Source organism: Geospiza fortis, unplaced genomic scaffold, assembly GCF_000277835.1.
Source record: "Geospiza fortis unplaced genomic scaffold, GeoFor_1.0 scaffold275, whole genome shotgun sequence".
Lineage (NCBI taxonomy): Eukaryota > Metazoa > Chordata > Aves > Passeriformes > Thraupidae > Geospiza > Geospiza fortis.
The window spans coordinates 5,496,709-5,513,110 of record NW_005054341.1 but is presented as its reverse complement, the minus strand read 5'-3'; the positions used below and the strand labels follow the sequence as shown (position 1 = coordinate 5,513,110).

Sequence of the window (16,402 nt, the reverse complement as noted above, 5' to 3'; positions counted from 1 at the left end):
GAGGAAGACAGGAGCAGTGCCTGCCATTTTTCCCCACTTGGTACCATTGTTTCTGACTGACACTAATACTTGTTCTCAGTAACAATGAGATTACCTCAGGCTCTCTCTAAGGACAGTAGCAAATCTCACAGATCAAGCAGAAAAAGCTCCTAGACTGAAATGATCCAGATTTTTTGCCTCTGGTCTAAAACCTCAGCTGTGACAAATGGCTAAAACTATCAGTAAATATCTCCCCCTTGTGGAAGCATTTTGTTCATAGAAGACAGTATAAAATTCTTTTCTAGATGGGAATTTCAGGCCTATAAACACAGCCTTAGACCACACTTACATCAATTATTACTGACAACTTTCTCTTTGCCTTGCCTTGCATGTAACTGGAACTAAAACCAGACACATAGAATTAACTTTTTGTTCCTGGGTGCAGGGGAGGGAGAGATAAAAAAGGAAAAACTCAACTAAAATCATGTCAGTTTACAAATAGAAATAGAAGTTAACTATAGACTCTCTGTTTCAGGAATGATTAACTGAAACTTTTGCTAGTTTTCTTCAGTTTTCTCTTTTTTGTTAAAATGAAATATTTGCTCCACTTTCAGTTTCAGCACCACATACACTCACCAGCTGCAGCTTCCTTTTTTCATTCCTAAATCTCAAACTTATTTTTCACACTCTCCCTTCTAAAGATATGAGGGCATTATTGGTTCAAAACAATTTGGAGTGTTAACATTTGCTCATTTCTACTAAAAAAAGAAAGAACAGATATAGTTTGAATTAAAAAGAGAAATCATTGATCTATTGCAACAGAAACAGTTCTAACAGGTTAAAATCCATTTAGCTATCACACACCAAAAAAACCCCACAATCAACCAAAAAAACCCAACAAAAAAACCCACCACCAACAAAAACAAACCCAGCAACCCATTCCACACTTCAGTTACAGTGAGTTCATGACAAAGTTGCATTCAAGAACATTTCATGGAAAGCAGACAGGACTACAGACCGTGTTTCTACAAAAGACTGTAAGTTTCTAAGAGGATAACTACCCATAAAAATAAATGAATACTGGATTCATCAAGGTACACAGTGGAAACATTCCAGTTGAAGCAGTTTGACCCATTCCCAGAGTCCACCTCAGAGAGCAGCACAGGCAGCCCATGACATTTTTTTCATGACTTTGGGTATCCTCTGCTGTGGGTTTCATCAGTGCAAATGCTCCTGCATCCTACAGGGAAAAAGTACCTAAGGAACAGCTGAGAAGTATGTAACTCACAACTTACTGTATGTACTTTCTTTTATGGCAAATTCTTTCAGGCAGGACCCACAGTCACCGGACAGACGCAGAGAGATGACTTTCTTCTGCAGCCTTGCAGATTTCCTAACCAGAAATATCTGTTGTGGAGAAGGCAGATGGACATGGTATTAGCTGCATCCCAGATGCCAGAATAAATACAGATCATATACAAAAAGGAACCACAACAATCCCATGACGTCTGCTCTAAAACATACTGTAATTTTACTTGGTCATTACTGTATTAGGTCCAACACCTGGGTGCAAAATGGCAGCAAAACATCTGGGAAAAGCATGTCCTTAAAAAGAAATTGAGATTCTTCTTACCCCAGGAGGCTGTGTCTGCAAAATTTCCAAGGCTTCAGCATCATTCAGACCAAGCTGCAGCCACACAGGGTGAGTATGGAGGAGCTTGTCCAATATGCTCAGCTTGTTGGATAGGCTGTCATATCCAGAGTCCCGGGGGCAGCTTTTGACATCATTTTTCTCAGGAGAGACATTATCCATATCCTTTATTAGACTGTGGAAAATTTAGAAAAAACAATTAGACATGTTAACCTATTACAAACAATCACTTAGGTCAGTGAACAGAATTACCACGAAGCTCTGCTTACACTCTGGGCTGGTACTTCTCCTACTGAGAATTCTTATATTTAGCATACACAAAAATTCTCTTTAAAGGTTCTCAATTCCAAGCCAGCTTGAAGATAAGCCTTAGCATTCTTCTGTGAGGTTGGAGAAATTCAGCCATCACTTCAGGTACACTTGTATGTGCAGATGTGATTGAGAGAACATTTCACTTGCCTTCTTTGCTGTGCTAATATATGGAAAAACTTCTCTTCAAGGATATTTATGCAATTTAGACACTTTTATTCCCAGATTGATTGCAAATGCTGCAACCTACAGAAATCCTGGTCTCTTATGCCAGAAAAATCTGTTCAATACTCTGACAATGGAGCAACCCACTACCTATTGGTGATCTCTGCACCAGACACATGAACTTTGTCTGTTTGGAGGGATTATTTTCACAACCCAAGTCCACAAATCAGCATCACTTCACCTTATGCCCAGACTACTGTCTCTGCTCCAGCAACTCTGTTGCCTTCACAGCTGCATATCCATCTTTGCTCCCCTCTGCTAAGAGGTCAGAGTGGGAGGAGGTGAGAAAGAGATGAGAAATTCAAGAAAGAAACAAGAAAAAAATGTTAAACCCCCAAATAATCCTCCCTAAGGCACAGTTTCCTTAAAAAATATGTCATAAGTGGCAGTCACTTCTTATCATACTCCTGCTAAATTCTGTAAATATTTACTTTCTTTTTCATTTTTGCCATGAAAGGTCCTTACCTCACATTTTAATACTACTCTTTCCAGGATCAGAAACAAGTAAGGAATTGTATATTTATGCTCCAAATTCCTTTGGCTGTGGATTGACTGCTATGTGAGAAATAAAGGCTTAAGCTAAGTGTGAATGTGGCAAGGTAATGTAAGATTAAAATTTATTTGGAGCAGAGCATCTAAAGTTACTGCTACATTCAGTAGTGAAGTAGAGTTCTTGGAGGCTGCAGATTCTTGTTATTAAAAATCCAAATAAACAGAATACTTGGAGAACTCCTTTTGTTATGCAAAGCTTCACCATCACCCATATAATACAGAACACCCAGTACAAGTGCACACGTGTTGCTGGCTCAAATTCCTCATTTTTGAGCTAGAAGCATATCCTGTGGCTCTCCCCATGCTAGAAATCACTATGGAGCAGTTATTCTGGTAGCAGCTTCCTGATGGCAAAATTCAGGAACAGACAAAAAGCACCCTGCAGAGATGTGCTCCCCTTACAGACCTCTTCTGCAGCAGGAGAGGACAACACAGCTCCACCTCCCCACTGCACACTGTGCAACTCTTCTGAATTCCCTGCTTTGGACAGGCCCTAAGCATCACTAACAGCATTTACCACCCTCATTATGCCAGCTACTGTATCCTCAGCAAGTAGGGACAGAGCTCACTAGCACAGGAGCACTGAACACTTTCAAAATAAACAAAAAGCCTCTCTGCCTCCCTGCGAAAAACCTCACACCAAAGAAAATAAGCTGAACCAAATTAAAATCCACCAACCAAACAACAGAAAAAACCAAATCAAACTGCTTTCTTCTAGCTTTGTTCAGCAACTTGTACAATCTCTGCAGAGGGCAAGCAAGGAAAGTAAATGGGGAAGAGAACTTTCACTGTGTGATCAGATAAGAGCAGGCAAAATCATTTGACATTTCATTACCTGGATCAATTACCACTACCAGAGTTCGCCTCTTTATTTTTCCTCTTTCTGTTTGTTTATTTATGATGTGATGCTTTTCAGATTTCCAAGGCATGTCAAATACAGATGATTTCCCCCCCTGCACAGAAGCATCAGAAGCTTTTACTAACTGCCAGTCTGCCTTCAAGGGACACAAAATACACAGAAACACACTGGGTGAAGGAGGGAAGTACTTTTTACATCAGTCATGAGCGGGTCTGAAACTGCCTCAGTAGGAATACTTGGCTTCCCTTTTCAACCAGTCCCAGCAGAGCCTAGTGTTGCAATGGAGGAATCTCCAAGAAGTCAAATCACGAACCACAAAAGTGTTTTCCTGAGCTGTAGCTCCAGTAAATACTGCTCAGAAATTTCCCACTCACCCTCAGTGCCAGTTAGCTGCATTACAAACCACGGGGAGCTGTGGCAAAGTACAAGTTATACACCAATGCTGGCTGCAAGCTTAGACAGACACAAATCATTTCCACTACCCTTGGTCAGGAGGTGAAAACTAAATATACTGCAAGGGGGAATATATCCAAGAGGGAGAAGTTTTTTGCCTGCAAAAGACAGCTACCTCACATTTAAAAGAAGGTGTGTGACTGGTATGAGCTACAATGCCTGGCATTGCTTGATACCACAAAACCACTGAAAGCTGGCAAAAGTTTGCACTTAGGGTCTTAGGGTCACAATGTTCCTCTTTCCTATGACTGGCTTTGTGCTGTCCCACATCCCCTAGACCACCATAAATTTGAATGGGGAGCTGTGGCATTCACATTTTCTGAAAAATCCCTTCACCCAGGATTTTTCTCCTGGGAAGCTGAGAAGCCTCAGAGAAAAAGGAAAATTATAATTATCTGATTTGCTTCTCCTGTGTTGGGGTCATGTGGAATGTGTTTGGAGATTGTTTACCCACAGGTGATTGTTTCACTGATTTCTGGTGTGAGTTGTTTTGACTCAATGGTCAGTTGGGGCCAAGCTGTGTTGAGACTCTGGAGAGAGTCACGAGTTTTCATTATTGTCTTTTTAGCATTCAGTAAATATCCTTTCTGTATTCTTTAGTATAGTTTAGTACAGCATTCTTTAATATAATATAGTATCATAAAATAATAAATTAGCCTTCTGAGAACATGGAGTCAGATTCACCATTCCTTCCTGCCACAAGGGTCCCCACAAATACAATACGGAGCTATGAAGTTTTTCCAACCTCCAGGTACTTACATGCACAATCCCTCACACATGCTGAGATCCGAGGAGGAAACTCTCTGACTTACATACACAGGCACCTCCTTGGGGCAGCTGCTTCTGCTCCCTCAAGAAATAAACCCAAGATTATGAATATGTGGTCATGACCAGAATTTCTGCCACTCCTAAACACTAATGGCTCAAACAGCACCAATGCAACTCAGACAAATCAGCACTAGGATGTTACTGCAATCTGTGGTGAGGTAAACAGGAATACAAAACACTTCTAAAAAATTATTTTCTATTCCCAAATAACAAAGGAGGCAGAGAGAAACATCTAACCTGGTAAACTCTGGAAAAAGCACACCTTGGAAAAAACACACCTGGCAAACCACATACAACCTACAAGAAGCCACTTCCCAATGCCTGGGAGCAAATGCAGTAAAAACCCCCACTAGTCTGTTTTGACAGCCTATTTGTAGTGGTCTAGCACTACTGAGCATCATATTTCCAGTTTGCTTTTTTATTCTTAAAGTAATTTTAATTAATGATCTGGGCATTAGACATACAGTCAAACCCTGACACATGGGAGTTCTCAAAACTCATGTGTTAAGAGTTAGACTAAAATGATTTGGGACTGGGATGTGTGTGTAACTATTTTGGAAACAATTGCATGGAAAGAATAACCATTTGAATTCATGAGCAATGGATTAACTCAAGTGTACTGAACAAGAATAAGAAGTTCCTGTAACCTAAATGCTAGCAAAATATGCTCACAAAATATGTATATTATGCAACAACTAAATTCCTCTCCTGGTTTTACTTTTGGGTTGGAGGATGTTTGGTTGGTTTGTGTTACTTGTTTGGGATTTAAAAAAAAAAATCCTGATAAAAGACAATCTGACCAGGTCACATTAAACTCAAAATCAAAACACAGATCAGCCTTAATGAATGGTGTGCTTTAATTCAGGGCTGCTACACAGTTCCTCTTCAGTGGGAAAGGTAGGCTTCAACACTACTCACAATGAACTAAAGAAAACACATGACTCACGCAAGTTTCCTTAGATTGGAGAAAACCCATGAACACGTGGGAAGTACAGAGAGGTAAACTGCCAAGATAAACAATGCAGTGCTGCATCCTGATTAGACTCAGCTCACAGTAAAAATGACAAGGAATAGGCTCAAGCTTTTAACCAGAATGATCCTTGGTCATGATGTGAACCTTGCTCCAGTCCCACAACAGTTAACCACCTCACAGTTAACTCAGTTTGACTATTTTCCTGGATTTCTGTAAATCCAACAGCTCCTTATCAGCCAGCCCAGTCTATACAGTGATACTGAGCATCAGCTGGGAGGGGCAGAGAGCCACTGGGAACTTCCTCCTGCATCCCATTGCAGCTAAAAGGACAAGACAAGGCAGCTGGGAAGAAGTTTCTGGACACTTGCCAACCTGTCAGCAATAATAGAAATGGTTCTCTGTGCTGGACAGAAGATGGCTCTGCTGAAGTGGAAAAGACAGCAGAGTGAGGGCTCTGCAGGGCAGGACATAAGGCAGGGAGCAAAGCTCTGCCCCTCCTCCTTCCACAGGAACAGAACAGGAAGGGAATCAGCTGCTGCAGCTGCCATCACCATCAGCAAAGCATCCCTGAACTATTCCACAGGCACCAAATGCCCTGGGAAGCCTGGAGCTTTACAGCCTTTTCTCCAGAAGGACAGTAGAAGTGTTGGCCCCTCATGGACATTCCCACAGATGTGCAGGGGGCCTGGGGCCACCTAAAAGATCATCCAGGTGCCACCAAACCCATCCCACATGCTCCTGGCTGCCACTGCATGCAGAAGCTCTCTTGCTACTCTTTCAAAGGTCACTGGAACGGCATGATAGAAATCTGTGCCACTGATTCCCTTTTCTGACAACTCTGCTCATTTGAGTTATTGAGATAAATGTCTGCACTGGGAAAAAGGTGAGGCATCAAAAAAGCGGGATACTGAAACAGTCCCTCTTAAAACACATTTTTGCAAGCCTGGTTTTTTTGCCTGGCTTTTACATATTTACAAGCCAAAGTGAGCCCTTGAATCATTCTTGATATTACTTGGGCCATATTGTATGAAAAGGAGAAATGAGCCCAAAATAAAGGAGCATATAAGATGAGGAGTATAAATCTGGAAGTCACCACATAACCACAAAAAAACCCAAACCACAATACTAAGGCTGCAGACACACAATTTCATGTCCTTATCTTTCTGAATTCAGCTGAGAGCTCTGCAATGCCTTTCCACAAGTGCTCTGGGTATCTGTGGATACCTGCTAAGGTGGAAAAAGAGTGAGGAAAATGGACATTCCATTGAGCTCAAATATCCCTAGATGCAAATCCAAAGGTCATTTCTAGACACCAACTGCTGAACAGCAGAAAGCAATAAAAAGAGAAAACTCCATTAACTGCCAGGTTTTAAATTAACCACAAAGAAATAAAGGTATAACAGTATACACAGTAAACACAGCCTTGTGAGGTGTCTAGTTTAAACAAGAACTCTGGAAAACTCTTGTTGAAATTACTATAATCTTGCTCTGTAGCACTATATTAAAAAAAAGGTGTCAATGCACAACTAAATTACTTAACTTACCAACTTTGATACAACTTCTTCCTTACATAGAAGCATGCAGTTCAGAATTTTGTAGTCACAGTAGGTTTGACTTTAGCTCATTTATTCAGACTTCATATTTCACATTATCATCTTGAAGTGACAGAAAATAATTTTTTTCATGGAAATTGCATTATTCACTTTTTTATGTTAGGTTTACTTTATCTTACTTTATCTTAATTTTTATGTTAGGTTTACTTTATCTTAAACTCAAAAAAAAATGTTTTGCAGTCAAGATTAACAAATTAAGATTAAAAATCCATTTTAAAAAATCAATGAAAAAGAAAACTCATGATCTGTAAAATGGGGAGGTTTAGTTGACTGTTTCCAGCTAAGTGCTTCCACCAAGATTTTAGAATCAGCAGACCTTAGCCCTTCACGCATATGATGCATTCAAAGATACAAGAAGCCTTTTCTTAACTGAAAAGTAGCTGATGATCTCTGAAGTTAATTAGCTGAATTCACAAAAATGAAGAAAGTATCCTTTCTGTCCCTCTAAAAGAACTCTCAAAAGCTCTAAAACTTGAGTAATGTTCAACCAGGGCCATAGCCAAGAACTTTAATTACTTCAAGTGTCTTACATTCTTTACTACTTGGCCAACAAAGCTGCTGCTTAATGATTTTGAAAATAATCTACACATGCTTTGTTGTAAGTTCTAGCAGATTTCAACAGAATTCACAGGAAGAAAAAGAGCTAAAAATCTTGGATGTAATTCTAAAAACAATTTTCTACTTCATTAATTCCCTGCTAGAAGAACAAAGCCCACCAGCTCCAGGACCACGCAGTCAGATAAAACACAACACCTACCACTGGTTGCTTTCCTCTTGTAACAAATATTTCAGGTAAGTACAAAAATGTTCTCCTGTTAAAACAAGGACTAAAATATTCATTATCCTCCAGATGTTTAGCAGATGTAACTGTTCAAGAAAAGCCAAAATGCTGGGGTTCCATTCTGCCCACTTAAAGGTACAATTTTATTATTTTATGCGCAAGTTACTCATATATTAATTACTTAAACACATAACCCCATATATGCATCAGCTCATAGCAGTCAATATTTTATTTCCTAACCTGAGGGTATAAATAATTCATGTTATTATATCTTGAATCTTCAAAGAGCCACTTGAAGCAATGTACATTTTGTCTTTACAGCGAGAAAGCAAAGCTGTGCCACAGACAATGGTAATAATAGTAATAGTTTCCCGCTTTAGACATCCATCAGTATCCAAGGTTTTAAACAAGGAAGTGAAGCTCAGTTGCAATTAGAAGATATTAAGCCAAACAACTGAATCTCCTGCACAAAGGCAAATTCCTTGGATCCAGAGCAAGATTATCAACACCTCCTATGCTGCCACGGAGAAAAGTGCTAGGACATAAGCCACCCAAGAAGAAAGCACAGTGAAAACATTCCTGTTGTGATAAGACTCTCCAGAACCATGAAAATAAACATTTTAATCACCTTTGCCAATCAGAAGAGTCATCTTCCACTGGGAGATCTGTCTGTACCATCTCCTGTTTCAGTTCTCCGATTTCTGAGGCAATTGTGTCAATGAGCTAGAAAGGGACAAAAATAGTATGACATCAAGTGAGTGGAAGAGGCGTGGAAAAGAAGCCAGGGCAAGTTTAGTCACCAGAGATTACAAACTTTTTCTTTTTTTGTAAAATCGTATCCTATTTGGACTTCCCCTTGCAAAGGAACAAGTAAGGGTTGGGGCCACGTTTAAAGGTTCTCAAAGGAAGAGTAATTCCTGTTCTGTGCCAGAACAAAACCTTCCAGTTTGGTTAGTCTTTTAATTTAAATGGATTGAATTTGCAGCCTACACAACTGAATTTGCAGTTGTGCATTATACAACATCTTACAAGAAGTAAATTATTTAGCTGTTTGTAGCATTTACCTTCTCAAAAAAAAAATTAGAGGAATTCCATGTGCAGGAGTTTTATTTCGGAAGGGATGCTAAGCCAGCCACCACAATACCATGGAGGAGAAAAGCAGTGAAGCAAGAGGGGAGAAAGAAGGGAGTGGGTGGCTGCTTTTCACATTAGGTTTTGGACTCCACTTGAACACAACAATTCAATTAAAAAAGAATTGCCTTCCAACCCTTCAGCAGCTCAGGTAGAAGAACACAAAACTAATTCTGGGTACAAGGGCAAAAACTCATTCTAAGGTAGGCAGGATTAGCACTGAGGTTGTATCCTGAGAAATGCAGAATTTGCTAGCCAGACTTTAGGGAAACATTTTGTTGGGGAGAAACCAACCATGAAATTTGCAAAGCCCGCTCTCTTGAACACTTCTTTGTAGCCAATGCATCAAGTTTGCTTGTCATGCCACACCATGAGAGCCCATAAACCCTAGCAGGGTTCCCTCTCTCATGCCAGGAGGGAACCCAATAAAAGGTTTGCAGTGATGCAGCAATCTCTACCACCACCCCTGCACATCAGAACAAACAAAAAACCTGGCATATGAAGCAAAATCAGCTTTGGGGTCCAAGTCAGAACAGTTTTCACAGCTGCCCTGAAGGTGTGAGCCTGAGTCCCACCCAGGGCAGGCAACTCAGTACAGCAGCATTTTCAAAGAATTGCAGGCATCATTTTCCTAAACTATTACATTGGAATTTTTCCTCCACCTCAGGAATTCACACTCTGCTTTGCTGAGCACCATTATTCAAATCAATTATTATTCCATTATTCCAAAATTTTAGTCTCTGCTTACAACTGAACAACTCCAATAAATGAACCTCACGTAAGAATGTAAGAATTACCCACACCCTAAGGGTTTTTTTTCTGTCCAAGTCATAGTTCCCAGTGTTGGAAACTATATGAAGTTTAGCATTTTTTAATATAACTTTAGTCAGGGGTTTTGTTTGCCTTTACCCAGGGGGAAAGGAATTGAATTTTCTTTTCAAAGGACTGTTCCACCACTCCAGGTCTGATGAGCTTAGCATCTCAGCAGACTGGGAGCAGCACACAAAAAAGAAGATACACAAAAGATAACAACCATTAATGAATGGCAGCTCCAAACATCACCCCTGGCATGGTCCAAGACTCCTGGGCTGGGAAGAGATAGACAAGAGAATGAAGAATGAGAAACTAATCAACGTTACAGGCAAACCAATAACCAATAAGAAACCAAATACTAAGATCATGGGAGCAGTAAACATTGGACCAATGAATTTCTCTGGGTTTTGATGAATGTGAAAAATCTAAAAAGACTTGTGTGATGGAATGATTTTCTCTGCACAACCAGGGCAAGGAGTGCATGAACTGGTTTCTGTTGCACATCCTGGCCAGAACAACACCCTGGCAAGAATAAAGTAATACCTTAATTCCCTAGCACTAAAGATTGTTGTAGGAGAGTTTTCGTATTTCCTGTAGTTTTGGTGACACCAGTCATGTGTACCACTGACACTACAAAGACATTGCACCTGCTGATTCCCAAAGAACCCTGAGTCACTGCAGCCAGATGTGAGCAGTGCCTCCCTGACCATGCCAAGGGGCAGCTGGAGGAGCACAGGCCAGCCTCAGGGAGCAGCCAGGCTGGGCTGAATTTCTGCATTGCCAGCAAAGCACCCTTGCAGAGCTACTTCAGCTGGTGACTGCATGAAAGCTGAGCTGCTGCTCCCCATGAACCAGCTCTGCACAAGGAGCTCCTCCTCATGGGCAGCATCACCACAAGTCTTTGCATCTCCAACTGTGGCCATGAAGAGCCATCACTGTGGTGTGCCCTGTTCTCTGACACATCAGCAGAGACTAAATGTCTTGAAGGCCAACAGTCTGCACAACAAAGGAGCTTTTCAGCACCTCTCCCTCAAAGCATACAATGTATGAGCTCTCCATATGTATTTTCAGCCACTTCCTCCATGCCTGCTTTGCTGTGTCACTACCTGGCTGGCAACTGAGTTAACTCTGTGAGCAGGCTTTGACCTGTGACAAAACCCACCTCCCTCCCAGAAAGCAAAAACTCAGGGAGCTACAGCAAAGAACTCTCATCCAAACTGTGCTAACAGCCAAGTAATCTTAATGCTTTTGAATTTGTATGCCTCCCTTGAAGAGAACTCTGCAGAAATTATTTCTGAGAAGAATTCTTCCATGTTTAGCAACTTTGTCTCTTTTTCTAAAGAGGATTTTAATTCAAGCATCCTTATGCTCTCATTCTATTATACAGGCTCAATTTCTTGGGTATGCTACATAGCCTCCATGACAAATCACACTTAGTCTCTGAAAAGTCAACACACTCTGGACAAGGAAACCAGGTCAAAGTGTGGCATCAAACCCCAAACTGACCTGTGAATTTCCCCAGGATGGAACACACCACAACCCAACCAAGACTAATCACCTACCACCATGTACTCCACTTGAACTAAAACACTGACCTCTAGGAAGAAACCCCTCATTTTCTTCTAGAATAAACCACCAATATTTTCTGCAATTTCCAACTAATTTTCCTTAAATTTTCTTTAATGACAAAAAAAGTTGCTCTTCCCTTGATTCAGGAAAAGAAAATCTTACGGAGTCACATCATTTGTGTATCCTTGCAATTAACTGAGACATCCTGTAACAACAGCATTTTTCTACAAAAAATGTAAGGTGTAGTCATGATTTTATGACAGCATTTCCCAGTATTTAGGATCAATGAAGCTTCTGGTGATTACACAGCACACGTGATGCACAGGTGACCAGCATCATACAAGGTGAGCTGTTAATAACATGTTTCTACAAAACACAGGAAGGATCCTGGCTATGTACTATTATTAGCTCCAGCCCTGAGCAAACAAGCAGTAGCAGAAGGCTCTGCCTTTTTAGTGCAAGGCTAAGAATATCAGAATTCTTCAAAGACATCTCTCTATTTGCAACAAGTATGGTACCTCTTTGGCTGGAAATAATGGGAAAACTCATCCCTTTGTTTCAACAGACTTGAAATCAACATAGTAAGAGGCAACTTCCAAAGGAAAATGCAACAGAAGTGGATGTATACGTTTGTCAGAGGTCTCTCTTGGTGTAAAACAGCATACATGAGCCCAAAGACTTAAATAGTCATCAGAAGAAATCTGTTGGGGACTGTTTAGGTCTGTGAAATAGATATTACCCTGCTGTTCTATAGAAAGAGGAGATTTACCTGAAAAATGCATTTGGAAATGTGACATCTTCTCAGGTGGTTAATTAATCAGTATTTCATAAAAAACAAAATTAAAATGAGATCTTACATAACATGATAAAATAGCTATTTTTGCGTGCGATGATTTTTCCTTTGGAATTTACTTCTGATAAAGCACTGTTCTGTAAATTCAAAAGACACTACAGTATAACCACTGTAAACCCAAATAATAATTATGACTCAGGCAACATGAATTCACACAGCAGCCCAGTACAGTGCTGCCTAACCAAATCTATCCTAAACATTAGATTGCCAAATACCCATGTACTAACTGTTTACATTCCTAACATCCATGAATGAAATGATGAAATTCAAACATCTTAACCCACAGCATTTCCTTTCATAAAGCACCACACTCTGCTTATTGTCAATTGATTCAGAACTCAGTGAGACTGAGCTCAACTTTTGGGAGCTGCCAAGGGCGACAGTGGAACTCCTACATACAGCCCACAAACATGGCATCTCAGTGCTCTCTCACCATAACACAACATTTTTTGCTTTGCATGGTTCAGGATGTTTTACAAACAGCAGAAATGTGTGTTCACCAGAAGCAAGTCACTCCCAAGGGGCTCCAGTCACATTTGTGAAGCTGCTCTACTGACACTCACATCACTGCCGTGCATCAGGGAAAGAAAGCACATGCCCAGGACCAGATATAGACAGTGCCTCTCCCAGAAGCCCAGCATAACTACAGCTCTTATCACTCACTGGACTTGAAGAGTTTCCTGTTCCCAAGAAGAAGACAGGTGGCTTTGATTTGATGTCTGTTCCCAGACATTTTTAGAAAAAACTGTGTGACAACTGAATTCCTGCTCTTTGTGCTGAAATGTAAATAAGCTTGTACAGAGAATTAATGAAACTGCCATCATTATGAGAAGGCACTAAAAGAGTCAGCCAAGATGACCACTGCAGCATGTTTCCAAGCCCTGAGATTTACAGGAACTCAAGAGGAAAAGGTAAGATGGGTGCTTCTAATCTGGCAAAGGGACAGGGGTTGGAGACAGCAAGATTAGAATCACACTGGACAAATGAGCCTCAGCACTTACCACTCCCCCTTCCTGCCAGCATCTCATTTTTCATTCTTTCTGGAGACCTGCATCCTCTTTGGCATCACATCTTTTCCTTCCTGTTTTGATAAGCAGAACGTAGCAACCCTCACAGAGGGCCCTGTGTGACGAGGTGGCCGGGTGCCAGAGATGAGCCCATCTGAGAACACTGCTTCTCAACTTGTGCAAGCCTCTGAATGCAATCCAATATTTTGATACACGTCTGCAGATTCTGGTGAGCTATGAATTCTCAGGGCCACTGACCTTGCTCAGTATCTTATTCATCAGAAACAAAGTTTTACCTGATGCTTGATTTTGGAACAGAAAAGCTTTGCTGGTGTAAAACAGAAAAGCTTTACTAGTGTAAAACCTCTGATGCCAGTTCAGTAAACACTGGAACATTTTGATGAGAAGGATAATTCACTAAAGAGGACATTTGTCAGAGACATATATTCAGCCTCTTGCCTTACCACAGACTCTCTCTGTAATCACTGGCAAGCTATTCAGTCCCAGAATTACCCAAGACTAACCCCATCATTGCCTCATTCTTACTACTTGCTGGCTCTGAGCATTCATCATTCACAAGGTGTAGAGTCCACAGAATTTAGCCTCTAAAAATACAGACTTCTGCTCTAAAATGGGGACAATACTGTCAAAAATGGGGAATTCTTCTCCGTCTAAAATGGAGACAAAACAGTGAAAAGAATGCCTGTGGAAAAAAACTAAGAGATGTTTAGAAGCTGTAGCAATGAGAACTACTTAAGAACCAGAAAAGATAAAGTTGGAATTTCCCAACTGATATTTGTCAGCAATTTTTCTAGCAAATGTTGCTGAGAATGGCAAGATACTCCCTTAAGAAGATTTAAGTGCCCTGAGAATCTGCATACCAACGTGGTAAAGGTTTCTTAGGCAACTGCAAATTAACAAGCACAATGTGAGAGCCATGTGCAAGGACAGGGGACAGTCTGCCCCTGTGGGAGAGCATCCTGAAGAACAGATCAGCAGGGATATAAGGCCATATCTTGATTACTAGGTCTCCTAAACACGGTCAGACAAAGCAAATTAAAACAATGCAAACTCAAAAAATCTGTTGTGCCAAGTATTTTGCTTGCTTACAGGCTCAGCTGCAGCAAACAAATGTAGCTGTTGTCACCATTTTACTCACATGGCAGAGGGAAGAAATAAAAGGTAATTTCACTGTACACACACAAGCTACCAGGTGCACTGCACACAGGCTGGGTGCAGCTTCCAATCCCACACTCTGGGCTCAGAACCATGGTCCAACAGTGCAACTTTCAAGGGCTGGAAAAGGAGCTTGGAGGCATCTTTTTCCCTGCCAGCATGTCCTTAAGAAAGTGCAGGCCCTTAGTTTTCTGATTGACAATGTTTCTTGAAATTGCTCAGGCAGACTGCAGACTGCATCTCTAATCATTTAGAGTTAACTGCAACCCCATCATCATCATGAACAAAACAGCTGTTCCAGCATCTATTTTCCACATAAGAATTACATAAGGAGATCCCAAAGAAAATGCAGACAATGACTGGGTACTTGCTTACAGTCCCATCTGACACCAGGAGTCCTTCAGCATACCTGCAAGAGACAACCTAGAGATATTTCTTGGAACTGAGACAGTTCCTTGCTGTGATTTGAAAATAGGGCTATTGCCCCTCTTTGGCTGTGGAGTGCAATCAACAAGGCTGATGTTTGTACTCCTGAGTTATGAGAGGTAGCTGAAGTGTGTTGCAGAATTGAGAGGTGGTTCCTGCCACTGGATGACCCTGGCAACTGCTGGGCAAGACAAAAGGAAAACACGATTGTTTGTTTCCTAAAGATTTCCCCAAGGGAAACTTCTGCCCCAGAGGAAGAGAAGGAATGGAAACAGCAACACCCCAAGATGGCAGCATCAGAATCTTTCACTGGAAGAAGCTACAGTAAGTGATGAATAGTCTAAGGGATGTAAATTTTGATGGCTCCCTAAAGCAAAACCCTGCCCAGCAAGGCAGCCACTGTGACCCTGGAATATCATCTTTTGAAAACTGTACTGGTAACTCCTACTGCAGCCTGGCTTTTTGGGATGCCAGCTGTTCTCAAAATAGGCAAGGAAATGAAATCAATTTTCAATTCAGTAATGGAAATCATAAACCTGTACCACAACTTTAAGTGACACAAATCCAGTTTATGAAGGCTCCAATAATTTTATGCCTGTGCATAATAAAGCTTATGTTCTCAGCATTAGCAGCAAAGAAAGCCATGACCTATTTTACACCAAATATTCTATTCTATGTACAGAAAAAATATACATGTGAAATAACTGGGGGCTGAACTAGCCACAAATCTGCCTGTAAAAAGAAATGCTCAAGAAGTACTTCCCATTTTACAGAAAAGGCTTACTATGTATCACAGAGAGTACTGCACATTCTGCTGTGCTCATTTCACATAAACCCAAGTATTTTATGTTCTGTTTAAGTATCCCATTTACCTTAAAGAAACTTCCTCTTTTGTCCACACAACGGCTTCTCATTGTCAAAGACGACATCTTCCCTGAGAAGACTCCACTGTATGCCTTGATCTCCTAAAAGCAGACACATTTTTGTAATGGTTAGTCCAGTCTGTAGGAAATTCCTCTGCAATTCTAAGCCACAGAAACAGTCACAACAAGTTTTCTGCCAAACCCTTTCTGTCAACAACATCGTGCCATTTATTTCCTACCAGAGTCCTTCCATATCCCCTCAGTCCATTATTTTTCCATAGACTGCTTCAAAAATACAGTGCTACTCAGAGCTCTGTATCTCTCCCTTCTTTTCACAGCTG

The 16,402-nt window shown here is 40.8% G+C and overlaps 1 protein-coding gene across 1 annotated transcript in view; it reads right to left on the bottom strand.

The window, feature by feature from the left end:
* Nucleotides 1-16,159, bottom strand: part of RIN2 (Ras and Rab interactor 2) — a 40,045-nt gene extending 23,886 nt beyond the window's left edge. Inside the window, exons 1-4 of the mRNA XM_005422607.3 lie at nucleotides 16,071-16,159; nucleotides 8,852-8,946; nucleotides 1,613-1,805; nucleotides 1,275-1,386 (exon numbers count right to left, since the gene is read on the bottom strand). Coding sequence (XP_005422664.1) covers nucleotides 1,275-1,386; nucleotides 1,613-1,805; nucleotides 8,852-8,946; nucleotides 16,071-16,127 — 457 coding nt within the window. The 5' untranslated portion in view covers nucleotides 16,128-16,159. The remainder of the gene's footprint in view (nucleotides 1-1,274; nucleotides 1,387-1,612; nucleotides 1,806-8,851; nucleotides 8,947-16,070) is intronic.
* Nucleotides 16,160-16,402: the final 243 nt, after the last annotated feature.